Source organism: Temnothorax americanus, unplaced genomic scaffold (assembly GCF_048541705.1).
Source record: "Temnothorax americanus isolate GAGA-0224 unplaced genomic scaffold, ASM4854170v1 Scaffold8, whole genome shotgun sequence".
NCBI lineage: Eukaryota > Metazoa > Arthropoda > Insecta > Hymenoptera > Formicidae > Temnothorax > Temnothorax americanus.
This window is the reverse complement of record NW_027509802.1, coordinates 6542255-6568343: the sequence shown is the minus strand read 5'-3', so window position 1 is coordinate 6568343 and position 26089 is coordinate 6542255. Positions and strand designations below refer to the sequence as shown.

The 26089-nt window shown below is 36.6% G+C and overlaps 6 protein-coding genes and 1 pseudogene across 8 annotated transcripts in view; 4 read left to right on the top strand and 3 right to left on the bottom strand.

Annotated features, from left to right (window-relative positions):
• LOC143907081 (peroxynitrite isomerase THAP4-like) lies at positions 1–1275 on the top strand. 2 transcript variants are annotated; one of them, XM_077423602.1, is made up of 4 exons: positions 1–167; positions 363–535; positions 662–766; positions 880–1275. In XM_077423602.1, the coding sequence occupies exons 2-4, from the start codon at positions 383–385 to the stop codon at positions 1048–1050; spliced, it is 429 nt and encodes a 142-aa protein (XP_077279728.1). In that variant the 5' UTR covers positions 1–167; positions 363–382; the 3' UTR covers positions 1051–1275. The 2 variants fall into 2 exon arrangements, with proteins under 2 accessions (XP_077279728.1, XP_077279726.1); XM_077423600.1 differs by having other exon boundaries at positions 3–167; positions 379–535.
• A 3250-nt stretch (positions 1276–4525) lies between these two features.
• On the top strand, positions 4526–6212 carry LOC143907121 (uncharacterized). Its single transcript, XM_077423657.1, has 6 exons — positions 4526–4657; positions 4727–4873; positions 4961–5205; positions 5299–5394; positions 5578–5927; positions 6147–6212. The coding sequence occupies exons 1-6, from the start codon at positions 4602–4604 to the stop codon at positions 6195–6197; spliced, it is 945 nt and encodes a 314-aa protein (XP_077279783.1). The 5' UTR covers positions 4526–4601; the 3' UTR covers positions 6198–6212.
• Positions 6213–6293: 81 nt separating this feature from the next.
• Positions 6294–26089, top strand: part of LOC143907127 (uncharacterized) — a 225763-nt pseudogene continuing 205967 nt past the window's right edge. The window contains exon 1 of the transcript XR_013259727.1: positions 6294–6576. The product of XR_013259727.1 is annotated as an uncharacterized LOC143907127 (transcript). The remainder of the gene's footprint in view (positions 6577–26089) is intronic.
• Positions 6573–8132, top strand: LOC143907122 (uncharacterized). Its single transcript, XM_077423658.1, has 2 exons — positions 6573–7077; positions 7532–8132. The coding sequence occupies exons 1-2, from the start codon at positions 6631–6633 to the stop codon at positions 7973–7975; spliced, it is 891 nt and encodes a 296-aa protein (XP_077279784.1). The 5' UTR covers positions 6573–6630; the 3' UTR covers positions 7976–8132.
• On the bottom strand, positions 10430–13189 carry LOC143907119 (uncharacterized; the record flags this gene model as incomplete). The annotated part of the gene is made up of 1 exon (XM_077423655.1): positions 10430–13189. A coding segment is annotated over one exon (1905 nt), but the record flags the coding sequence as incomplete, so codon positions are not given.
• Positions 14053–21678, bottom strand: LOC143907117 (uncharacterized). The gene is made up of 2 exons (XM_077423653.1): positions 21669–21678; positions 14053–16440 (listed from the first exon to the last, which is right to left on the bottom strand). The coding sequence occupies exon 2, from the start codon at positions 15985–15987 to the stop codon at positions 14104–14106; it is 1884 nt and encodes a 627-aa protein (XP_077279779.1). The 5' UTR covers positions 15988–16440; positions 21669–21678; the 3' UTR covers positions 14053–14103.
• LOC143907049 (52 kDa repressor of the inhibitor of the protein kinase-like) lies at positions 22672–25908 on the bottom strand. Its single transcript, XM_077423546.1, has 3 exons — positions 23744–25908; positions 23479–23664; positions 22672–23361 (listed from the first exon to the last, which is right to left on the bottom strand). The coding sequence occupies exons 1-3, from the start codon at positions 23854–23856 to the stop codon at positions 23325–23327; spliced, it is 336 nt and encodes a 111-aa protein (XP_077279672.1). The 5' UTR covers positions 23857–25908; the 3' UTR covers positions 22672–23324.

The window sequence follows — 26089 nt, the reverse complement described above, 5'->3', positions numbered from 1 at the left end:
ATGTCGATGATCTAACCTCAGTCTGCATCGTGGTCGTGGAATTTATTGCTACCGTTACTGTCTGCAGTATCAGCAGTATACTCAGATTTTAATCAGAATCAGTGTCGTAATTGAAAAGAAAGTTATACATATTATCTATTAGAGGATTGTTATATTCAGATTATTAGGTAAATATTTTTAATTTTACATTATTGTAAAATATCTGAAACAATATAACCTTACGTTTAAGATATAAATTAAACTTACTGTCATCAGTAATAAAAACTTCAAAATTAATTATAAATTCATCCAGTATGTATTACATGTAATAGTTTAATAATAAATGTTATTTTTTCTGATTTATCTATAAATCATTTATGTAGTTATTGAATATTTCAGCAACATGACTGGTTGTGTAGCTCCTGACTGCACAAATTCTGACGAAAAGGGATTTATAATGAAAATTTTTCACCGAGATCCAGTTCGGCGTGCTCAATGGGCAGCAAATGTTAATAGAAAAGAGTGGATACCTACTGAAAGATCATTTCTTTGTGAAGTATGTTCAGGATTATTTATACAATTGATTTATTTATACAATTATTTATACCTCATGAAGCATGTTTAATGTTTTTATCGTGACTCTAAAATGAAATATTTAAGATTTAACTATTTATTATTTCAGGTACATTTCGCACACGATATGTGGGAAAATAACCGAGTTGACGGAAAAAGAAAGCTTAAAATAAATGCTGTACCAACGATATTCGGAAGTAAAGCCAAGAAGATCGTAAGTTCTAAAAATCAAAATATAAGAGGCAGATGCAAATTTATGGAAAAGCATTATATATTTATTTAGAAATTGTAAATTAGTAATGGTAAATCTTAAATATTTGATTTCAGAAAAGTCACCGTGAAAACATGAGACATACTTCACTGAATGATGAGGTAGGCTGTGTTAACGAACATAATGTACAAGTATTGTACCAGTACAAAGTATTGTACCAGTACAAACTATTGTATCAGTACAAAATGAAGAAGAAAATAACGATTGCGAGAATAAACTGCAATTAGAAAGTGCCAAAAGTAAAAAAGAAAATAGTGAAGTTAAAAACATGTCGCGTACAATAAAAAAACAGAATCAAATTATATGTGAACAATCACGTATAATTAAAAAGCAGAATGTTAGACTAAGAAAATTTAAAAAATGCTTGCTTACTGTACGACATGACTTAAAATTGAAAAAGAAACAAAAAGAGCAATCTAATTATGCAGCTCTGTTAAGTAAGCTACAAGAAATCTTCACTGACCATCAAATTGCAGTTTTAAAGAACAATAAAAGAGCAAAGAAATGGAGCAACAAATCGATCTCGAAAGCACTTCAATTAAGGTTTTCTTGTGGCATCACCGGTTACGAAGAACTTCGTCGCCAGAAATTTCCTTTGCCAGGACTTAGAACGTTACAAAGAAAAATAGAAAACTTTAAATTTGAAAGCGAAATTTCGGACGATATTTTCAATTTTTTAAAATTGAAGGTGTCGAATTGGAACGAAATTGATAAAGAATGTTGTTTAGTATATGATGAAATCAGCATTTCATCAGGAAAATTTTTTGATAATTCTTCTCAAAGTTACATTGGTGATGTAACTTTACCAGAACGCTATGGTATTTATGTTATGCGGTATTGCATGTCGTTGGAAACAAATTATTGGTTATTATTTTACAAGTAATGGGTTTAATGGTGCTATATTGCAACCAATAATAGTAGATATACTTCACAGAGCCAACTCAATAGGTCTTACCGTAAATTCCATTACCTCCGACATGGGATCTTGCAATCAGGGTTTATGGAAAGCGTTTAGGATTACGGCTGGAAAGTACACCAAATGTATAAATTATGTAACACATCTAGTTGACTCTAATCGTAATTTGTATGTTATCGCGGATGTGCCCCACTTATTAAAAAATTTAAAAGCGTGTCCTCTTACTACCTAAAAATATTGTACGTAAATATAATTTGCCAACAGATAGGGTACAAGCAAAACACGTCGAAGAAATAATTTTAGCACAAAAAGAACTTCAATTTTTATTAACGCCAAAATTAAATATGAATGATGTCGATACGAAGAATAATTTCGATAAAATGCGCGTCAATAAAGCGAAAAATTTATTGAGTCATGAAATGAGCACTGCTTTGGAGTTTTTAGCCGATGAAAATTCAAAACCAGAATACATTGCTACAGCATTTTTTGTTAAAATAATAGTAAAATGGTATACGATTATGACTTCAAGGCACTGCTGCATTTCTTTGGGTACAAAAGACTTGGAGAAATATAAAGATACTGTTTCATTTTTAAATGAAATTATAGAGATATTTAGTAATCTTCATATTGGTAACAAAGGAGATTTTAAACCTGTTCAGAAGGGAGTTATTATTTCAACTAAATCTGTTTTAGAATTGGCAGATTATCTCTTTCGTGAGAGAAAATTTCAATTCTTACTGACAGGTAGACTTACGCAAGACTGCGTAGAGAATCTTTTTTCTGTTCTTCGAAGTAAAAATGTTACATTGAATGCTTTACAATTTAAAAATAATCTTAAATTAATTGCCACTTCTTTATATATGCGTTCAATTTCTCGAGCTAATTACGAAGAAGATGATGCACGATATGTAACAGGTTTTCTTGATGTAATTGCTGAACACAAATGTGAGTCTCGTAATGAATCAAATGCCAATCTATCGTACGAACCAACAACTCAGGAAGTAAAAGAATTGAATACTGTAGAATGTAATATTTTATATAGTATCGCTGGATACATTGTAACAAGCATTTAAAAAAATACAAAACTTTGTAAGCATTGTATTGGAAGTTTAGGTTCTACTCATCGAAATTTGTCCCAATATGCGCGATTAGTACGATTGCAAAGTTATAAAAACAACACATTGTTTTATGTAAACAATCAAACATTTCAGTTATTTAAAAAAATGGAGTATATGTTTAGGCGGTATCAGAAATCGTGCAAAGCAATCGTAGTTACAAAAACTTTTTAGTTGCTACATTTTTAGATATTTTGAGTAACAGTCATATTTTGTTGTGTCATAATTTACATTTAAAGATAGCAAATAGATATGCAATTTACAGAATGAGGATAACGCATAACAAAACAATTGTTAAACGTAAATATTATGACAGTAAGTCAATGGCAATGCACAGTGCAATAAAATAAAACAAATTGTTACAGTGCAATAAAATAAAACAAATTGTTACATTTTATTCTTTTAATTTATTCCTTGATTATCGAATGGTTAAATTTTCACTTTGAGGTTATAGTATAGCGTACTCGATTTCCTGACTCGGAGTCGGGTCTAGTCAGTAAATTGAATACGTTTATAATCATACGCATGCTCTGAAGCTACCCCCACTCAGATTAGAGAAAAAATGGCGGACCAATCAAAACGCTCTAAAATCAAATTTCTGATGGCCACTCAGGCCAGACTCTTATTAAAGGGTCTCTAATCTGTGGTGACACGGTGCGACACTGTGCGACACACTCGAACACTGTGTATGATGGAGGATTCACACTGCGTCCAATGTTCGACGTACGACGATTCGACATCCAATAGGAAATTTTTGTCTCTAATAATAAATTCTGTTATTGGATGTCGGATCGTCGTACGTCGAACATCGGACGTGATCGGACGCAATGTGAATCCTCCATTAAAGCTGGGAGCACACACTTCTGCACAACGCATAATGCGTAAGCATAAGAAAACTGATTGGTCCATACACATGTGCATAAGGAAATAGACCAATCAGTTTTCTTATGCTTAAGGCCGTGGCACATAGAAAAACTTAAGCAGTAAAACTCAAGCAGTAAGCAAATCAGCCAATCACAATTAAGAACTTAAGGCACGGCCCTAAGCGGTAGCGAATCCATACCGTTGATTTCTTACTGCTTAAGTTTTACTGGTTAAGTTTTTCTATGTACCAAGGCCCTTAGGGCCGTGCCTTAAGTTCTTGATTGTGATTGGCTGATTTGCTTACTGCTTGAGTTTTACTGCTTAAGTTTTTCTATGTGCCACGGCCTTAAAAGTCGACTTACTGTCGACTTTCTGTCAACTGTGCTCTTAGAGCATAATCGTAAGGCCGTAAGAAAATAGACCAATCACAGTTGATTATTCTCCTTGAGCTCGAAGAACAATCGAGTGTGATTAGTCTATTTTCTTACGGCCCTACGATTATGACTAAAACTTCGTTACGTGCAATGGCTTTAACGGGCAAGCGGGCGGGTATCTGGATACCCGGTTATCTGGTTCTTTTTCCGAGCTCTAATATTTATTCAACAGTCAAAATAAACCGCCATCAAAAACGTCATATCCGGTTTGACGCCACGACGATATACTATTGGCTGCGGTCAGCCTATCCTCTGCTTAGCGAAGCGAAAGGTAGCAATTTAAGTGTAATTGGTTGGATCCAAAGGTAAGAACCAATCACATTCAGTTGCTACCTTTCGCTTCGCTAAGCAGAGAGTTCGGCAGTTCGGCTGGACACGGCCATGTCACAGTATAACCATACCCAGTAGCGACACTCAGCCGTCCGACCCGGAATAAAATTTTAGTGCGCATGTGCGAGTCCGTACATCTCACAACATGGTTGCGCCCAGTTGCGTCTCGAACATCGTAGGTAACCTCAACCTCCACAGTTTTATGACATATTTTTTATTTGAATAAATTGTGTCTTTTTATTAGTGATAAGAAAATTCCGGGTGTGACGTGCTACATTAAAATGAAGTTAATGAAGAGAGGTGGATATAGTTGTGCCATGAAGAATTGTTCAAATATTTCTGGGCGTGAATCTGGTCCCAGTTTTTTTCGTTTTCCAAAAGACCCAGATAGGTAAAAATAATTTCCATTAGCGGATTTGTTAATTGAATTATATATCAAGTGTTTTTTCATTAATATTTTATACAAAACATCTTTTAGAGCAAAATTGTGGTTGGAAAAATGTGGTCGCGAAATTAACACGTCACCAGAAAATTTATATAAAAATTACAAAGTTTGTGGTGATCATTTTAAATCGTCGATGTTTTTAAACGATTTGAAAAACAGACTTCAACCACATGCAATCCCCGAACAAATGGAAAATGATAAATCTTTTGAATTATCAAGTGAAAACAACGCAACATTTAATTTGAGTGATGATTCTGAGGAAAATACAGTAATATCAGGTAAGCAGTTTTGAACTCTGTGTGTGTGTGTGTGTGTGTGTGTGTATGGTTGGAAATATCAAAAATTTTGTGAACATAATTACTATATTTCAGTTGAGTGTGATATCATTAAATCTAACTATGATAAGCAACAATTGGAATTATTTGAAACTGGCTTTTCAGACAAAGTTGAATGTCAGTCAATATTAGGTAATAATTTTAGTTCAATATAGAATTAACTAATGCTAGTAACATGAAATTTTTGTGAATTAGAAAATAAAATTGATGTATGGTTATTATAATTTATATATTCGTTCTTTCTTTGTAATGAATGGAATATAATCATTAATTTTTTAAGTTTCATAAGTGATGTAGTATTTTTAAATATTATAGTTAACGACCATCATGGGCAATATGAACATGAGCAAGTGGAATCAGTGTCACATCAGTATGCTCAAACAGAGCTACAATATTTGGATCAATATGCTCAAACAGAACCACAACAGTTGCATCAATATAGTCAAACAGAGCCAAAATTTTCTAATCATTCCCCGCGCAAAAGAATTTTGAGAGGCAGAATTGAAGCGTTACATCGAGAAATTCGAAAATTAAAACAACAATTAGAACGACAGAAAAATAAGATACAAACTTCAAAAATAAGACAAAAAATGTCCTTGAATGAATATTGTGAAGCTACAGACGAATTTCTACCACCAGAGATTGCAAATTTTGTAAAAACTCAAGTACGTCTTAGTAGATATAAGTCAGCCAAAGGACGAAAATATTCGCTTCCATTTAAAAAGTTTTGTTTAGATATATTGTTTTCTGGGGGAGGCAGAATTTATAATTCTTTTGCACAAAAATTTATCCTTCCCAGTGTAAGAACCTTACAACGCATGATTGAACATTTGAAAATTACTCCAGGTTTGCATGATTTTGTTTTCGATGTTTTGAAAAAAAAGTTACAGGCTTCTTCGTCACCTCTCGATTTTTATGCATTTTTTACTCAATGACAGAACAAATAAAAATATTAGCTTTTGCGCCCAATGATCTATATTCGCTTTTGAGCTCAATAATTATATATATTTTGTATACATTTTACAATTCTATTTACACAATAAGTTACGAAAAATTTTGAAATAAAATGATACAAAATACACAGAAGTATTATTTTCATTTCTTCTACTTCAAGAAATTCTTTGGATTATAATTAAAATTGCGCAAAAAATCTTTTTTGATTATATATACTCATATACATTTTTTAATTATATATGTACATTTCAATTGTAGCGCCGGTACATCTGACAATATGGCGACGTACCACGTGACTTGAGGACAACTACATCAAAGGTGCCGACACTCAGTGTCGCTACTGGGTATGGTTATACTGTGGCCATGTCTTGTTTCTCTCCGTATATTCAATGCAATTCAATGTTTGGTCCGTGAATGGCAGGTGCATTACGCGTCGTGAGATTGATACGCGTTCGTTTTTCGAGAAAAATGAAGAGATCGCCGTTGAACAATGCTACGCACAGTGGCCGGCCGTGTGGCGCGAAGCACACGTCGTACAATTGGAAGTCGCATGAGAACGCGAACAGTAGAGGTTACCAGACCGCGGAGGGTAACAGTTACCATCGTTTCTCTGCAAGTGGTGCAGAGTCGCAGCCTTGCGACGATAATTTCATCCCTCTGAACGTCAGCACGCCGATGACGCGGCACGAAAAGTATAATGCTGCTAGTCAGTATAGACCTGCCGGTGAATGCAGCAGTCCAGGTAGTGGATGGTATAACAATTATAGGGGTAACTATCACGCCACGCCAAGATCGAACTGTAATAACCAGTACCCTGCCTACAAGCATTTTCCTAAGCAGTTCCACAGGCAAAAAAGAAAGGTAAGTGCTTGGCAGACATATACTACGTTTACGCGAGCGTTACTTCTGTAGTAACTTACGATAATTTGTTCGCGTAAACGGGATTTTGTAGTAACTTACGATAATTTACTCCGCGTAAACGGGTAAATTATCGTAAGTTACTACAGAAGTAACGCTCGCGTAAACGTAGTATGAGAGATTGTTACTACGTTTACGCGAGCGTTACTTCTGTAGTAACTTACGATATATCACTCGTTTACGCGGAGTAAATTATCATAAGTTACTACAAAATACCGTTTACGCGAAGGAAAATCCTGTTTACTCGAAGGTATTATCGTAAGTTACTACAGAAGTAATGCTCGCGTAAACGTAGTATGTGTCGAACAATGGAGATTCTTCTACATTGTGTGAGAGCATTTTAAGATCGGTATTATTAATAGTACAAGTTACTTGATCTTGTTTTACATCTTTTTAGAGTTACAGAGGAGCGCATAGGCAAGTGAATGTATCGGCGTATGTAGACATAGATTCTTTTTTAGAAGACCCCTGGGAAGATCTAGTCAAAAAATTAAATGAGTCCAAAGACACGAATAAAAGTGAAAGGCCTGAGAATGAATCCTCATTTAATTCAAAACTAGCTGATAGCGATTTGACAGAAAGATCTGGAAGCAAATTATCGAAGGAGACAAACGTGGATGATTTGCAGTGCAGTCAAGAATGTTCTGTAGACATGAGTTTTGAGATGCAGAATACAGATCTTAGTCAGATATCGAAAGTCAACAGCTTGGTAGAATCACAGGTAGGTGATGTCTGCTCCAGTCAAGATTTGTCAAATAAAAGCACATGCAGCAACAAGATTTGTGGAGTCGTGCAGGAGAAGAACGTTTATTTGAATGTATCCTTGATAGATACTGACTAGAAAGATATATAACAATAATGAAGAGCAAAGTGTGTTATAAAAGAAAATGCATTAAAATACATGAAAGTACATATGACTGTTGTACATATGGTCCTGTATTCTTGTATATAGATATTGTATATAAGTATAGCATCGTGAATTAAATGTATTAAAAATTTTTACAGATATTCTTTTTTTGGAAGTATGTTAATAGTGTGATTATAGTATACGTGAGATACATTATCATCAGCTTGCAGATTATATTTCCATAATTTAGCTGTGAAAAATATGTAGAATTTATATTAATAATTATACAATGTGTGCAATTTTGTTGCACATATTAAGTCAGGTAGAAGGTAAACCTTAATTAATTAACACCAATTTCTCTTTAGCAAATTAAATTATTGTTTAGGAGGATCAAGTTATAAAACCGTACATGAAATTTGGAATCTTATACAAAAATGTGAAATTTGTTTATATTTTATATTTTCATTTTTAAGCTGAGTATTCAAAAGCTACTTGAAATATCAATTTTGATATTCAAGCATACTTTGGATCAGTATCTTTTTAGAATACATAAATACACATTGCTTATATTTTTTCTACTATTTAGTGAGCTTATGCAGAAATTCAATCGTAATTTTATTAATTTTTAAGTCCCCTAAAATTGCAAATTTTTAAGCAAATTTGATTAAATTTACATTAAATTTAGGGAATTTGGGAAAAAAAAATTAGATCTATCGAGATATGACCATATCTGATTTATCAGATCTGATCAGATATAATTTGATCTGCCGAGATATACCGAATGTATCCAGATCTGCTTAGATATAATTAAAAATCATGAAGGGACGTAAAATGCTATAGGTAAAACCATAAATACACTGCTCAAAAAAATTAGGGGATCACTTTTTGTCAGTAAATTTTTGTCCATTTTTAAACTGTAATTACTCAGTGAATAATTAACGCAAAAAAAAGTTTAAGGTGGTTCTTTCGTGAGAACAAGTATTAGATAAGTACCTAAATTTGATATATGGGTAAATCTGAAGAATAGTGGCCTCCTCACCGATTTCGTTCAACTTGGACTTAATCGACGCGTTTTTGCACGAAACGACCGAATCTGGCAGAAAAAAGGGTCGCTCTGCCCCGCGAAGCGAGATATTAACGGTTAAAGTTGACAGGAATCAGGTTATGATTCCTGTCATACCGACGAGATGCAGCGACTACGACCATGCCCTGCGGCCACACGCGCATGCTCAGTGGCCGCACGCGCATGCAGCAGATCACGTGACAACTGTTTGGTTGGTATAAGTCAGAAGTGTAACATAATTTGAAATGATATTTACATGTACTATTCATACACCAACTATTCTCTGCTTTAACAAATTATTTCTGTTACAAATATTAAGCGTTTAAGTTAACGAAACATAAATAATTTGTTAAAGCAGAGAATAGTTGGTATATGAAAAGTATACATAAATATTTACTTTTCATATATCAACTATTCTCTGCTTTAACAAATTATTTATGTTACAGATATTAAGTGTTGAAGTTAACGAAACAGAAATAAAATTGTTAAAGCAGAGAATAGTTGGTATATGAAAAGTTCATATTTACATGTACTTTTCATATACCAACTATTCTCTGCTTTAACAAATTATTTCTGTTACAAATATTAAGCGTTTAAGTTAACGAAACATAAATAATTTGTTAAAGCAGAGAATAGTTGGTATATGAAAAGTATATATAAATATTTACTTTTCATATATCAACTATTCTCTGCTTTAACAAATTATTTATGTTACAGATATTAAGTGTTGAAGTTAACGAAACAGAAATAAAATTGTTAAAGCAGAGAATAGTTGGTATATGAAAAGTTCATATTTACATGTACTTTTCATATACCAACTATTCTCTGCTTTAACAAATTATTTCTGTTACAGTTATTAAGCGTTTAAGTTAACAAAACATAAATAATTTGTTAAAGCAGAGAATAGTTGGTATGTGAAAAGTACACATAAATATGTATGTACTTACCAAGCAGACAGTTGTCACGTGACCTTCTTTTGCATGCGCGTGCGGCCACTGAGCATGCGCGTGTGGCCACAGGGCATGTTCGTGGTCGCTACCAGTCGCTACATCGCGTCGGTATGACAGGAATCATAACCTGATAGTCGTCAACTTTAACCGTTAATATCTCGCTTCGCGGGGCAGAGCGACACTTTTTTCTGCCAGATTCGGTCGTTTCGTGCAAAAACGCGTCGATTAAGCCCAAGTTGAACGAAATCGGTGAGGAGGCCACTATTCTTCAGATTTACCAAAATAAGGGCTTGCCGAATGTTTTGCTCTGATATATGAGGTTAAATAAGTAGTGGATCCAATCGCATATTGCTTTACTCGTACTGTCATGCCTGACCTTGAAGCCGCCCGCTAAGACGGTGCGTGCGCAGCTTCTCGCACAGCCTCGCGTGGTGCTGGAGAGACTGTCGCGGAGTGTTACCAGATAGCTAAACTGAATCTCCCCAACATGTTCATGAATTTTCCCCAAAATTTCTCCAAATTGTTCATAAATTTTCCCCAAATATCCCCAAATGTATTAATGTATAAATCGCTACCCTGCTTTTGTGTAAAGCGCCTAATTTAAAAATTTATGTCTTTTATGGATTGATAAAAGGTAATACCAATATTGCTAATTCATGAGGGAGTACACTGGCGGTGCATCTTGTCGCGCTGGGTCTAAATATAACCAAGTCAGGCGTGATATCATGCATAGGCATGAAACAGACAATTACCACGCAACCGTAAATCGTACCCAGCTGCGTAATATTTAAACGTGCTACAGATTTACTGTAACATTTATAGAAATTATATATTTAACGCCTCGCATTTTCGTTCACGCTTTACATAAATACAAAAAAAAATGTAGACCCCGATACTCGTGTAGTTTACTGCAATAGAGAAATCATTAGTGTTTATGTCATATTATATTTAAATGGTATAGTACACATTTTCTGATATATTATATACCTATATTACATCATATTTAAACATTATATAATATAATCCAATATCTTTCTTCCTTACTAGAATAAGTATCAAACATAATACAGAGAAGAGAATTATTTTATACAGCTATAGATTAAATAGTTATAGATAGCAATATATAATTATATAAAAAGCAATATATAAAACTATGCAATAATATACATATTATAGATATATTATTGCATAGTTATACCAACATAATTAAAAATAACACAGTTATACATAGATGAACATAAAATAATTATGTATATATGAACATAACATAACATAAATGAACACTTAAAGTTACGTACATGAAAATATGTCGAATATTTCATCTTGCTCAATTTCTGTATTTTCGTACATATTTTCAGAGTTAAACTTCTTAAGCATATTTATTGTTGGCTGAAAGTTTTTACACCCTTGTGGCATATTAAACCGTATCCGCATAATTGCATTTGCAGTTTTTACAGCCATTCTATTCCTTAACTTGTTTTTTATTACATTCATTATCGAAAAAGCGCGCTCAACTACAGCATTTGAAAAAGGCAAACACAGCATTGCCAAAGCAAATTTTGTAATATTGCCAAATTGTTGTTGGCCAGCAGAGTTCTGATACTGAAAAACTTCAACCCAAAATTCTTCTGGAGTAGATAATTTACTCCACTGCTTGGTATGAAGAATATTCCATTCATCTATAGTCATATCGATATTTTTACATATGTTTTTAAATGCTACAACTAATTCAATTATCTTCGGCTTTATTTGTGACGTTGCTAGCTGTGGAGAAAGCAAGCTTATTTTTTCCAATAATTTAATATTGTCAGGGATTCGGTTCTGTAGCTGTTCACACAAACAGATCAAGAAGTCACGACATCTCTCTTTGATTACTTTAAGTTCGTGATGAGGCAAGCCAGAAGCTGCTTGTTCGAAAGAATACCCAAAATCGATAGCCTCAATTCTCATTACATAATCTTTGAAGTTAAAGCTAGCAAGATTTTTTTTTTCCAATTGTAGTCTTGATGGAGGTATAAGGATATTCATATAATAGTATAAAAGAGAGTGCAAATCATCTAAAAGTTTAAGAGAATTAGCATTTTCTGCTTGGAACGTTTTGTTAATCTCCGTCAGAAGTTTTAATATATGCTTCAAGAAAGTTAAGTAAACAAAATTAGACTGTGTATTAAACATATTATACAGTTGGTCAGCTGTGTAGCATCTCTCCTTATCTTTTACTATATTAAAGTGAAGTTTTAGAGCATCCCATTGATCAATTATTTTTGTTATTGCTTCACATCTTGCTAACCACCGTGTACCTGATAATTTGTCAATTTTAAGAGGTTTCTTATCTTCTAAGACTTTATATAATTTTGCATACTCAATTTGACGCTTAGAGCTGCAAGAAAACCAGTTGTGGCACTCTTTAACAATAAAATCTAGATTTCTTGGTAAGCATTTACAAGAATATTCAGCAGCCAAATGAAGAGAATGACAAACACATTTAACTACTACAAGTTCACTATTAGTTTCTTTTAAAATTGAAGAAAATGAATGATGTTTACCTATCATAACATTGGCTCCATCAACTCCAATTCCAATCAGATTTTCCATTTTAAGGCCATCTTTTAAGATTTGATTTTTAAAAGCTGATATTAACGTATTAGCATCACCACCCTCTATCTCTATTAATCTATAGAAAGTTGTTACGATTTTTTTCTTCGTTTCACTAAAATATCTAATAATAAGGCAAAGAATTTTCTTGGTATCCACTGCTGTACTTTCATCGATGATCAATGAGTAATGTCCATTACCAAGATCATTAATAAGATCTTCCAAAAGACAAGGAGAGATAACATTATTTATTAGCGCTGTACCTTTAGTTCTATGGATTTTTATTTCACTTAATACTTGAGATTTGTTATCAAAAGTTGGTATTAAACTCCCAAGATGGTCAACTGAAGATACCGAACAATGTTCTGCAATAAAAGCAGCAATTTTTAATTCAACTATTTTTCTTTTATCCGATATAGTTTTCGTTACAAAATCTGTTATGTTCCTTGAAGCATGTTGAGAATACTTAAATGCGTCCAAATGTTTTTTGCATTGACCATGTTTTTCAATATCTTTCTTGTGAGCCTGAAGTGGACACCGACAAAGCTTGCAATACGCTTTAGTATTTTCACCCGGCAAGGCAGACAGCCATCCTATAATAAATATTGTAAATTACTACATAATTATTTGCATAGTAAGAAAAAATGTATCTTAAATTGTGCATATATTTATATGCATTGCTGATGCTGATATCGAGAAGAGGCATTAATAATTAAAAGTAATAAACTTACCAGAAAACTGTGGAATTAATTCCCAGGCTTTTCTATATGTCCTTTTTTCTTTAGACATACTAGCTTATTTCCTTTGTATAAATTAATCTCAACTATATACATTAATCTTAACATATAAGTCACATAAACTGCTTATTTACTATTTTTATTCTAACCTTGCTAACAGAATAAAACAAATGAAAATATATATGTCTCATTTAAAATCGTAACCGTCGTAACCGTGAAAGCACCTTCAAAGATTGCGTTTGTTTTGGCGCTCACAGCAGTGTAAGCCTGTTCTTTATCGCTGCACTGGTACAGTAGTGCAATAATAAAGAACAAACCCAGCATCATTTTATCCTTGTTTATTAAATATTAAACAAAGATGCGCTTACAAGCACTGTAAGCGCCAAAACGATTCATTTCCGGTATTAAAATCTATAGTATACGATGACATATGGTCTGTTTTCTGTAGCTGCACTGCTGAACTAGTGCACACTGGTGCAGTGAGTTAAAAGTAAAACAAAATATACCTGCCCCATTCTAACTTATTGCACCAGTGTGCACTAGTTCAGCAGTGCAGCTACAGAAAACAGACCAATAAACTATAGATTTTCAATACTATGATAACGATATTCTCTCGATAATCTCTGTCTGTCCAAACGGGCTCGTTGGTCGATTCGCCCAGACACGATCTCTTCACTCTCAGTGCTCAGGATGTCGCCGCGGCTCGTGGAATAAGATACTCTCGGGTAGTTTAATAATAGGCTTTAATAATCTGTTCAATTACACAGGGGGTTCTCGCTATCGTACGCTTACGCTCGGTATCTTGGCCTCAGCCCTACGCTCAACCGTCTCGCTCGAGCTCCCGTGTCTCACAGTCAGCTGCTCGGCTTCCATGTTCAGCACGGCAACTTCATAATGATCGTTGACCGACACCGTGTCAATGATCTGGACGGATGTTGGTGGCACACTGACATCAGTTTGCGCTGTGACGATCGACACTTCCTCCGCAGTCTCACTCGGCTCTACAACAGATAAATACGAATCTTCCCGCTTGGAGAAAATCAGTTCGTCTCCGCTTTTACGGTATTCGACATATGGTTGTTCCGTAAATGATCGACCGATTATCGCGTCGAAACTCTGCGTATCGTCAGGCACTATTCGCACTAATATGTCTGGTACAATCACGCCGTCCACGTCTATCTCGGCTTTCACAATACCCGGAGATGTTACTACAAAATGCGCTGGTCCGAAACCCTTCAACTCGGATCGTGTTGGTATTACCTCGAATCCTTCGCTTAACACTAGCGTTGCTTTGACAGTACAGTCCGAACTACCGGGATCGATCAATGCCTTCACTTGTCGTCCGTTAAGTCGCACTAATTTCACATATTTACTAATCGTGTTCGTGTTCTTCTCATCAATTATGTTCACTTCCGCCTTAGTCGTCGGTTTCGCATCTGGACAGTGACGTTGTGTGTGACCCTTCTTCTTGCACAATTTACACAACAACTCGCGCGGCTCTTCTGGGCAATCACGTGCAATGTGTCCAAAGACTTTACAATTGTAGCACTTCGGCTGACCCTCTTCGTTGGTTACAGGTGGACGTTTATCTGGATTAGCGGTATCCTTGGGTTTGCTGTCCTTGCTCGTGCTCGCTGACGTCACAGAGGGTTGTCCCTGGCTCTTTGGTTTCACTTGATCCTTTTTGGACCGCAATCTCGTAGCACGTTGTGTTAACACTCGCTCGTTTGCCATAATGTCATGCAACAGGTCGTCCAACGAATGATGGTTACGCGCCATCAAGGATATACACAACTCCTTCGACCACAGCCCATCAAGCACTTGTTCCTTAATATCGCGGAAATCGAGCTTCAAGTCCATGCACAGCTTTGTTTTGGCATGAAAATACGCACTTAACGACTCGTCCTTTTGTTGCACTCTGTCTATCATTTTCTGCCATCGATCCGATGTACTTTCGGGCACCACGAACGTATTCTTGAACGCTATCTTAAAAGCTTCCCAACTCACTAACGTTGATGCGCGTGCGCGATACCAATCGCGTGCACCGCCTCGTAGATGCATGCGTGCCGTCTCTAACGCGAAATTCTCCGGCCACTGATGAATCTTCTGCATGCTTTCGATATTGTTTAACCAGTTTATCGGTCGTATACCTTTACCATCGCCCGTGAAATTCTCAATGTTTTTGCTTAAGTCAGGTATCACATGATATAGCGGTACTTGGTTACGCGGCACTTCATTTCGCGGCACTTCATTTCGCGGCGCTTCATTTCGCGCTTGTTCATTTAAAAGTGTGCGCGTTAATAACCTGATCAACAAGGCCTCAGTAGACTCTCCTTCACGCCCCGCCGCACGCAGCACATCATCCAATGTCGAACGTGTCGGTATATTCGTTGGTAACACCGCTGCACCCATCGCTCCGTCGATATTGCCGGTCTCGTCTACCGATATCAGGTCCTCATACTCGCCGGACGCTTCGCTCGTGTACGATCGTCGCGCACTTCCTCCCGCCGTTTCCGGAAAGTTCCCGCCAACACTGCGGTCTTCCCGCGCTTTTCCACGTTCATCGTCGCCATCTTGGTCTCGTGGCGATCTTCTAGCATCGGGATGTATTTGTCGTATCGTATTGTCCAAGGGGTCGTCCTGTTCGGAATCCGAAGACATCTCTGCTAATCTCAACACCAGTTTTTCCCGAGAATATCCCACTTCTGAATGATAACGATATTCTCTCGATAATCTCTGTCTGTCCAAACGGGCTCGTTGGTCGATTCGCCCAGACACGATCTCTTCACTCTCAGTGCTCAGGATGTCGCCGCGGCTCGTGGAATAAGATACTCTCGGGTAGTTTAATAATAGGCTTTAATAATCTGTTCAATTACACAGGGGGTTCTCGCTATCGTACGCTTACGCTCGGTATCTTGGCCTCAGCCCTACGCTCAACCGTCTCGCTCGAGCTCCCGTGTCTCACTGCCCACCCTCGCAACTCCTCTCTCTCGCTCTCACTCACACCATCACGCTCGCTCGCTCATTGGCTCTCGCCATTACGCTCTCTTATTGGCCACTGCCAACGTACGCTCTGCTCTCTGTCTCTCTCACTCAGTACTCGCTCGTTATCAACTAGAAGAAAATTTCCGAACGTAACCATAATATCATGGTTTTTCCCCAAAAAAATCCCCATGTTTAAGATGTTCCCCAAATTTTTCCCCATCAATTTTTGTTCCCCAAAATTTCTCCATTAACGTAAAAATTCCCCACTTTGGGGAAAAAAAACCCCAATCTGGTAACACTCGCGGGAGCAATTGCGGCGAACGGCGCGTTCATCGACGCCGCAGCCCGCAGCCACAGTTAGCGCAACTCTCTGTCGGCGCCTTTGATGTTAGTGTTGTCCAAAATGGAGTGCGCATGCGCGAAATAAGTAAGCGCCCACTAGCACCAACTGAACGGCCACGTTCAGGCAGACACAACTAATTGTGTCGTCTTATCGACACGCTACGCTGATTCGTTGGATCTAAAAGTATAAGAGCCAATCACGTGCTATTGAGCGGTTTTACGCGCCCAACGTCTTTCTCTGAACTTCTTTCTCAATTGCTCTTCCTTACTCCGCTCTCACTCCACTTTTACATGAAATTAATCTGAAAATTTAATAAAAATGATGAAGAAAAATATTTATTATGTATCTATTAAAAATAAGGAAAAAAATTCAAAAATGAGAACAAATAAAATTATATATAAATGTGATTGCAGATTGAATAATATAAATGTATTGAGGTAAATTATTAGAAAATATAATGTTATATAACATATATTGAACAACCAAAAAGCAAAATATAATATTTTATACATTATACTTATAAGAAAACAATTATAATTATAATTTTATTAGATTAAATGAAATAAACGAATAATTTTTAATTATGCATCCAAAATAAAAATAAGATACGCTATATTAATGCTTAATTTAAAATGCAATAAATGAAATTTTAATTTTAATATGACGATATGTTTCCGGATAGCACGGAGAATTGAAAAAGAATTCTTTTTAAATTCTTGATTTAAAAAATTTTTAAAGTACTTTTTCCGTATATCATTTTTGTCCCAAAACAACTCTTAAGAGTTTAAAAGAAATTCTTTTCCATGTCACCAATTCTGAGTTCTTCTTCAGATACAAAAAAAATCACTTTTCTATTCCATAAAAATTCGTAATATATTCGAAATTATGTTTAGGTAGTATTCTAATAAAGCTCTATCTAAGCGCTATTTCGAATGCATTGCGATTTCTTATAGAATAGAAAAATAATTCCTTTGTATCTGAAGGATAAGAAATGTATATACTAATCCATTTTATGTTCTTTTTGATGCAGAAACTGTTTTCGGATAGATTATGAAGGATTCTTTCTTATCCGATGTTACAGACAGAATATTAGGATTATATAAACACTGAAATATTAGGAATATAAATATAGGAAAATATAAAATAGATGACTCCTATATCAATTAATGATTATATTACTAAATTGGTATACAGATTTGAAATATTGTATCATTAATTGTTATAACAAACAATTCGTATAATATAAAGCGACATATTTATCGTACATACAGACATGCAAAATAAAATTTTATATGCAAAATAATCAATGTATATACCTAATATGATATATTATAAAAATATAAAAGTGTCCCGAAAGAGTGGTCGAGTAACGATTCGAAATTCTACAACCATATTGTTACTTCGCAGAAGCAGCGACGATCGTTGTATTTCGGAATTCGGACGCGCTTCCGCGCGTTCCGTTAATGCTTCATCGAATGAGAGTCTATATGTACTTCGATAGATATGCATCAATCAATTGGCAGTAAATGGCTTATATAAAATGTGTCTGGATAGAATAATTGACATATGTATTATATATTATCTCGATGATTCCCATACGCCGGATTGAGCATTGCGTTTATAAATTTATAAAATTTCTCCTAAGAGCCGTTCTGATCCGAGTAAGCAAAAGTCCACATACACAAATTCACATACGAAATTGCAACACCATGGATTTAATAGCACTTTGATATTCTTATTTAAGATAGCAGATACAATGAAAGAATCTATGGATAGATTTGAATATATTCTGTCTAGTCTTAGAAGCTAGTGTCGATAGGTTTCCGTTTAACGATGCTAAACTGGTAATAATTTCTGCTCCGGTGTCAGTCTTCAAGGATAATACAACCTGTCTTGTATTTAAATGTAAATCAGGTACACTGAATTTCCTCGATTTCGTCGGCACTGCTATATTTTGCGAATCCATATCCGTAGTTTCATTCTTCTCTGTAGGTACTTGCACGTCGTCATCAATAAAACACGATAATACCTAGAACATTGATATAATTTAGAACTGTTGAAAATATATACGAATATGTTATACATTCTTTGTTGAGTTACCTTATTCCGTATGTTATAAAGTTGATTGAGCCGGGATAAAGAGAAATGTACTTTCGTCGGTCGTCCCATTTCAATGAAAAACTGGCGGTTTTTGCCTAGAATCATTTCAGATTTTATTGTCGCAAAAGAAGGTGGAATACCCGTGTCTGGATGTGGATCTCCATGCTTTGTTTCTATCATATAAATTTTGAAATCCTTCTCGCTCAGTATTGCGTTTAGATTTTGTGCATCGCCGAGCACTAGCTGTTATTGTTATATCGAAACAAGATATCTATAAATTCCGCAACAATATATTAATTAAAATAAAATATTTAATAATATGCCACATTAATATTAAATGACGTATTAATTTTTTGTAAGTAAGATGGTATAATACGTACTTGTATCTTTTTAGATAAATATGTTGCTGAGAGAATATGTTATCTTTCCGCAATTTACTAAAAATTCAAACGGTGGAAGTATTATAGTTTCAACCATGAGCCTTCCCTACAAAACAAAAAAATCATTACTTTTAATATAAATTCTGAGTTAAATCATGAAACGCTGTTATATGATAACTTACAAATTGTATTGTATTGTGGAATGCATGCTGGACATTTCAAAATCGACACCACTATCTTTTGTGAAGTCGATATCTGAATTATCTAACGTCTGTTTCAGCCAGAAATTTGCATTTTAATAAGTATTTCAGAAATGTAACCGTTCGTAGACAACGTAGAATCAAGCAGAAATTTTTTCTAGATATTAGAGTATCACAGAGTTAGTTTCACAAGATAAATAGATAAACGATATTCTTAATTTAAGCATGACTGATTTTAAGTACAATGATTATGAATAATTATCCTACCTTCTGAGGTTTGTAACCACTTTATACTCCTAAACTCTTTTCACTTTCATCACAAATAAACGTAGTTATTCAGAGTTTTTCAAACACTTCTAACAGCTCTCAATAGCATTCAGTGGGTAATTGAGCTAATTCTCTCCAAATTTCTGTTCCAATACAGATAGGCATTTACTGAACTGACCATTTAAATTCTGAGAGGGAGCAGAGCAGAACGGAGAAAGGAAGAGCAATTGAGAAAGAAGTTCAGAGAACGACATTCAGATGGTGTTAGTGGGCGCTTACTTATTTCGCGCATGCGCACTCCATTTTAGACAACAAGAAATCAGGAGAGTTGCGCTACTGTATATACTGTGCCGCAGCCTCGACCCACCGAGGCGGCCCGCACGTGGGACATAGTCCCAAGCACCTCGCGGAGCGTAACTACGCACCAAGCGGTGCAGGCGGCGGCGAACACCGAGCAATGGAGCCCGTCGCCAGAAATGGAGGCCATACGGCGTGCAGCCGAGGCATTCGGTTGTGCGTTCAGGATGCAGCTCACCCGGACAACCGTCATGGAGACGGTCGTGGTGACGGCAATGCCGCAATCCGCTGCACAGGACGGGCCCGACGATGAGGACGCCCGGAGTGTGTCTTCGGCGGAGGACTCCGAGGAGGAACGGCAAGATGCCCGGCCTAAGGCCAGCCCTCCAAAGCGTTCCGAGGACGGGTCGCGATAGGGAGCCCTGGCCCCACGATATTCTTTTGTTTACCCATTTAGATGCGCGTAGTAATGTTTATTTTAAGTTTTCGACCCGTCCGGCGCTAGTAGTAATAAGTAATGCGTTTAGGAATAAGATAGCGACAGCGGTCGCCGAGCAGCGGCTCATTATATTACTGAATAAATAGGATAAGTTTGATTCTTTCCCGGTCCAAAGTTATTTTAGTTCGTTAGCAGCAATCAGACGCACGGTTCGACCGTGAATTAGACTTTTCTTTTCCTAGCGCATGGATTGGGGTAACGCGCGAATAGATACGGCGGTCGAGCCACGCACAATCTTCAACGTGGTCACGGTACACCGAATCCGGAGGAATCACGCGAGCAACAGCGACGTGGTCCGCCTCACGGAGTCACAAAAGGGGTGACCCACGAAAGAGCGACGCGATTCGCCCACTGGGTCACGAGTTAGCGCGACAGGGTACCTGGGTTATGAAACAGCGGACGCCGCGAGACTAACGGCGACGTGGTCCGCCTCACGGAGTCACAAAAGGGGTGACCCACGAAAGAGCGACGCGATTCGCCCACTGGGTCACAAGTTAGCGCGACAGGGTATCTGGGTCATAGAACAGCGTGCGCCGCGAGATTAATAGCGACGCGGTTCGCCTCACGGAGTCACAAAAGGGACGACCCACGAAAGAGCGATGCGTTTCGCCCACTGGGTAACGAGTTAGCGCGACAGGGTATTTGGGTCAGAGAACAGCGTACGCCGCGAGATTAATAGCGACGTGGTCCGCCCCACGGAGTCACAAAAGGGGTGACCCACGAAAGAGCGACGCGATTCGCCCACTGGGTCACGAGTTAGCGCGACAGGGTAGTCGGGTAATAGAGTCCGATGAACTGCGGGAAGAGTAACGACGGAATCCGAACCGCGAGATCGAACGGTAGAGGACCGACCAAAGAGCGACGCGATACGGCCACCAGGAGGCCGGATAGATAACCGAGCATCATCTGCGGGGAAAGACCAGCGGGTCACGCTAAGCAAGACCTGGTACACCCGAGGAACAGGTCGCCGCCAAAGTCCGACCGCCCGGACGCGAGATACGGCGACATGTCGCTGAAACTCGATAACCGGACGTCTTCCACGGGGACTGAGGCCGAAGTCGGGCCAGTAGGGACCGGAGAAGCGGGGCCCGGGGGTCGCCGTCAACGGCAGAGGTCGCGATCGCGACATAGACATCTTTTCCGAGAAGTCGACCCGGGGTCGCATAAAGTGACGTAGGAGAAGACGTGCGCACGGGTCGGCGTCGTCGTAGGTCGATAATTGCGGGAGGTGGAAAACCACTACCCGGGGTCTGTCTCAGGGCGTCGAGTACATGGTATTCCGAGTGGAAATTTCCACCGCGGACATAGGGCATAGCCAGGAGTAGGCAACACATATTGTAACTGCGTAGCAGCGAACATCTGGCGCACACTTGGCGATTCGAAAGTCGTAAACAACCATTGTTAACGCGGAGAACGGAAAATTACCGCGAGGAGAAAGCGGCCGAGACCACATGGTGGGGGTAACTTGCCGTAGGTAGGGAGCCCGAGAGAGGAATATTCCTCAAGGCCACAGTATATACAGTAGCGCAACTTTCTGTCGGCACCATTGATGTTAGTGTTGGCCAAAATGGAGTGCGCATACGCGAAATAAAGCAGTATTCTGTCTCACTTCTCTCTTCGTCATCTCTCTCTTTCCTACTCGTTTAGTCCATATTGAGGTTAATTTAACGCAGTTGACGCGAGATACAACCGTGTCTGTTAGTTTCAATAAAAATTATGCAGAATTATTGTTAACAATGTACAATGTCATGCAATGCGCGCGTAAAAAATGAAAGAAATTAAAAAATATTAAAAAATATTACATATATAATAGATGAATCCGTTAATGATGCAAAATAATGATATATAAAATACTAATATATGAAATATTATACTAATAATATAACAGTATGTTATATAAATAAATAAATAAATAAATAAATAAATAAATAAATAAATAAATATATAAATAAATAAATAAATAAATAAATATATATATATATATATATATATATATATATATATTATATGATAAGTCAGGAATAAATGTAAAATAAGTATATAACATATATAATATATAGAATAATTTTCTCGCATAAAAGTATACACACAAAAAAAAAATTATGTAAACATTTTAAATTAATATAACACTTTTTAGATTAAATATATACATTTATATATTTTTATAAAATATGTCACATTTTACAATATATTATTTATTAAATATATTATACATTTTGTGTGTGTGTGTGTGTGTGTGTGTGTGTGTGTGTGTGTGTAGTAAAAAAAAAAGGATAAAGAATTTTACTTTATATACCCCAAGGGGCCTTAAAGGGCGTTTTGATGGGACGTACCCAACCCTAACCTCCAATTCATCCACTACCTTACTGTTTCCTCCTTTGGACCAACGGTTTAACGTTTCTTCCGAAAGACGGAGCCCAGTTTTTTCCGCATCTTGCACGGAGGGGCGCGGTTTTTCGGAAAAAAACTTTTTCCATGTTACATGGCTCTAGTGGACTCGAACCTGGTTCCTCAGATTACGAGTCTGGCGCTCTACCACTAGACCACACCGCCGCCCCTTGTGTGTGTGTGTAGTAATAAACTCAATTTTTTAATGAATAGTATGTGGTCAATATATATTGATAAAATTTTTACATTTTATTTTATAACATATATGTAGATAAATTTTTACAAATAATGAATATATATTATTAAAAACTTTACTGATAATGCTAAGCTATTGCGCAAAAAAATTGCATTAATAATATTAAAAACTTATTAATATTAAAAACTAAATATATGTATAATTCGCGCATTGTAATACTAATAAAATACATAAACTTTTTCAGCTTTTTGAGTTATGTGTTAATTTAAATTTAATTTTTCTAATATTTTTATAATAAATGCAAAAATAGCTTACATATTATTGTTTTCATTTTCCATTAATACTACATTTGTTGATACTGTAGAAGCTGTAGTACACTGCTGTAAAATAATATATTTTTAATTATTTTATATTACTATATCAAAAATATTTTCAAGTATCAAAACTAGATTTTTCCAAATAAAGAGTAATTAAAACTAATATAAATGAAAACTTACTTATTACTGGTAAACTTTAAACATCTTGTTGGCACAGCATCTGGATGAAGGCGAGCTCGACTTTTGACGATTTTATACTGATTTTCTTCAAAATGTACATGGCACAATCGACAATTGCGGTGAGCATACTCGGGGCCTTTTGGTATTAAATCCAATCTTCTGCATGCTTGAACCCATGCCAACCACCTGTGTATGTCAGAATAATTAATTAAACTACGCAAATAATGAAATAATGATGTAAACAATTATTAAAATAGTATTGTACCTATCATGTTCTTTTGGAAAAAGGAAGAAGTGTCGTTTTTCCACATTTATGGTGCTCATACATCCTGTTACTGAATGACTTTCTTTTTTAACGCCTTTAATAGTTTTTTCCATTTTCTAATTCCTTCTCGTAGCAAAAAATCTGAAACAAAGCTAAGATCAAAGTGCTTTCAAAGAAAAGGAAACCTGTATAAAATTTATACAGGTTAACTTTCCTTTCTATACTTCCAATACACAAATCACTTCACAATCACTTCACAAATCTCTTCACAATCACACACTTTACAATCACACAATTTACACAATTTTTTCCGACTTTTATCAAGTCACTCTATAGCTGTCTATAGCACTTTAACGCCTTAAGCATTTAAATGTGCCTTTAAACCGTTAGAAAAGGAAAGACAGTAAGAAGAAAAGAGACAGAAATAGTGCTTTATTTCGCGCATGCGCAATCCGTTTTGGCCAACACGAAATCAGAGGAGTTGCGCTACTGTATATACTGTGCCCAGATGGAGACCACCTGGCGGGAATCTAAAATTTAGAAAGGATAAGGGAATTAGGAAACGCGTACTTACCTGAACGGGTGTCGCTCAGTCTCCGAACCGAGGCGACTTCGAGAGGCGGTTGATACCAAGCCCCTGATAACAGGTGATGGTGAGGAGGACCCCGTGGCGGGATGCTGAAAATTGAATTATTTAAACAAATTGAGGAACCATATCGTCGTTCATATCAAAGATACTTACCTTCTCGGTAGAAATAGGGCAAACTGAGTGGGGCGACCGATGACTTATAGGATAAATTAGCGTCTCTCGTGACCCGATAATGTATCGTTCGGTTACAACCTAACCTAACCCTAAATCGAGTCCAACCGCACTACTATTGTGATATTTTTTAAATTAGTAAATAATTAAATACGATTAAATCGTGCGTGTAAAATCATGGTATATTATTATAATTATTGGGATGTTGTGTAATGTTTGTCACTGTTTGTTTTCAATTACCTCATGACGGACTGTTACTTGACTAACTGAGTCCGCGAAAGGACCACCTTAAAAAAAGGTTTTACAGGAAAAACTCTACTATAAGGTGCTTTTGTTCAATTTTCACTCAGGTTAATACTCAAAGGCGTAGTCAGCTTTGAATAAGGACGTATTTGAGATATTCAAAATGTTGAAATTTGCAGTCTTCCACCGTCTAACAAAAAAATCGGTGAACATAATCATTAATACCATTTCAAAGTACAGACTTTGCCCTTTCAAATGAAAAAAAAGGACTTTGTCCTACGTTGATTATTTAGCGAGGTATCGCAATTTAAAGTAACTCCTATTTTTTTTTTACGATTTTAGCATGATACTGCCGGCATTTGCGTAACCTGATGTGCACCACGGGCATGTTGCTTAGTAAAATTTTGCACATGTATGTGTATATGGAGTGTACATGTGTATGTGTACATGTAGAGGTTTCTTTTAGTAAGGAGTGTTGTTGTCATCTCTTCGCCGTATTATAATATGTATATACCTCGCGCAATCTTGATCTTATATTGATGCATTCTTTTTACATTAAATTGAGAAATTTTATTCCAAATTTGATGCAGTACCTTTTTAATGTAATGTAATCAATATGAGATCAAAATTGCGCGAGGTAATACGGCGAAGAGATGGCAACACTTTTTACTAAAAAGAAACCTGTACATGTACACACATATACTCCATATACACAAACATACATAATACGCAAAATTTTACTGAGCAACATGCCCGTGGTGTACATCAAGTTATGCAAATGCCGGTGGTATTGTGCTAAAATTGTAAAAAAACAGGGATTACTTTAAATTGCGATATCTCGCTAAATAATCGGCGTAGGACAAAGTTTTTGGTAATTGTGTACATAGAGGGGGTCACCTTGGATGACCTCGATATTTTAATATGTTGTCAAGATCACCCTTCTGAGTGACCTTCAGAAGGTTTCAGCCCGCGCTCGTTGTTTATTCAGAAATTATTAACAAAAAAAATTTGAGAAATGTAGCAGTTATTTTGAGTATTAAAAGGCATAAATGACTAATATATATGTCGAAATAGTACATGCATGAATAAAGAAAAGTTATTTAAAGCAGCAAATCATTGTTTTCGGCTCCTCCATTCACGAGTCCACGTATTTTCTGCGAAATTATTGTATCAGTTGTCACATGGGTTTGTGGCGCGCTTTACGAGCTCGTTTATATATATACTGTGACGTTGCAGTTTCGCTGCATCGTTGCAGCGCCCCGCCGCCGTCACAAGGCGCGGTGGGCGCGGGTTTCGCGACCTTTTCACGCCCGAGGACGGTTTAACGAATCGATGCGAGATCT

Excerpts from the sequence above, each read along its gene's own strand:
- LOC143907121 (XM_077423657.1), top strand. The coding sequence starts at position 4,602 with ATGTGCGAGTCCGTACATCTCACAACATGGTTGCGCCCAGTTGCGTCT. Across the intron at positions 4,658-4,726 it reads CCAGTTGCGTCTCGAACATC|TGATAAGAAAATTCCGGGTG; the intron begins GTAGGTAACCTC and ends TCTTTTTATTAG. Across the intron at positions 5,206-5,298 it reads GGAAAATACAGTAATATCAG|TTGAGTGTGATATCATTAAA; the intron begins GTAAGCAGTTTT and ends ACTATATTTCAG.
- LOC143907117 (XM_077423653.1), bottom strand. The coding sequence starts at position 15,987 with ATGTCTTCGGATTCCGAACAGGACGACCCCTTGGACAATACGATACGA.
- LOC143907122 (XM_077423658.1), top strand. The coding sequence starts at position 6,631 with ATGGCAGGTGCATTACGCGTCGTGAGATTGATACGCGTTCGTTTTTCG. Across the intron at positions 7,078-7,531 it reads TCCACAGGCAAAAAAGAAAG|AGTTACAGAGGAGCGCATAG; the intron begins GTAAGTGCTTGG and ends ACATCTTTTTAG.
- LOC143907049 (XM_077423546.1), bottom strand. The coding sequence starts at position 23,856 with ATGGAAAAAACTATTAAAGGCGTTAAAAAAGAAAGTCATTCAGTAACA. Across the intron at positions 23,665-23,743 it reads TTTCCAAAAGAACATGATAG|GTGGTTGGCATGGGTTCAAG; the intron begins GTACAATACTAT and ends TGACATACACAG. Across the intron at positions 23,362-23,478 it reads TTAAAGTTTACCAGTAATAA|CAGTGTACTACAGCTTCTAC; the intron begins GTAAGTTTTCAT and ends ATTATTTTACAG.
- LOC143907081 (XM_077423602.1), top strand. The coding sequence starts at position 383 with ATGACTGGTTGTGTAGCTCCTGACTGCACAAATTCTGACGAAAAGGGA. Across the intron at positions 536-661 it reads AAAGATCATTTCTTTGTGAA|GTACATTTCGCACACGATAT; the intron begins GTATGTTCAGGA and ends TTATTATTTCAG. Across the intron at positions 767-879 it reads GAAGTAAAGCCAAGAAGATC|AAAAGTCACCGTGAAAACAT; the intron begins GTAAGTTCTAAA and ends ATTTGATTTCAG.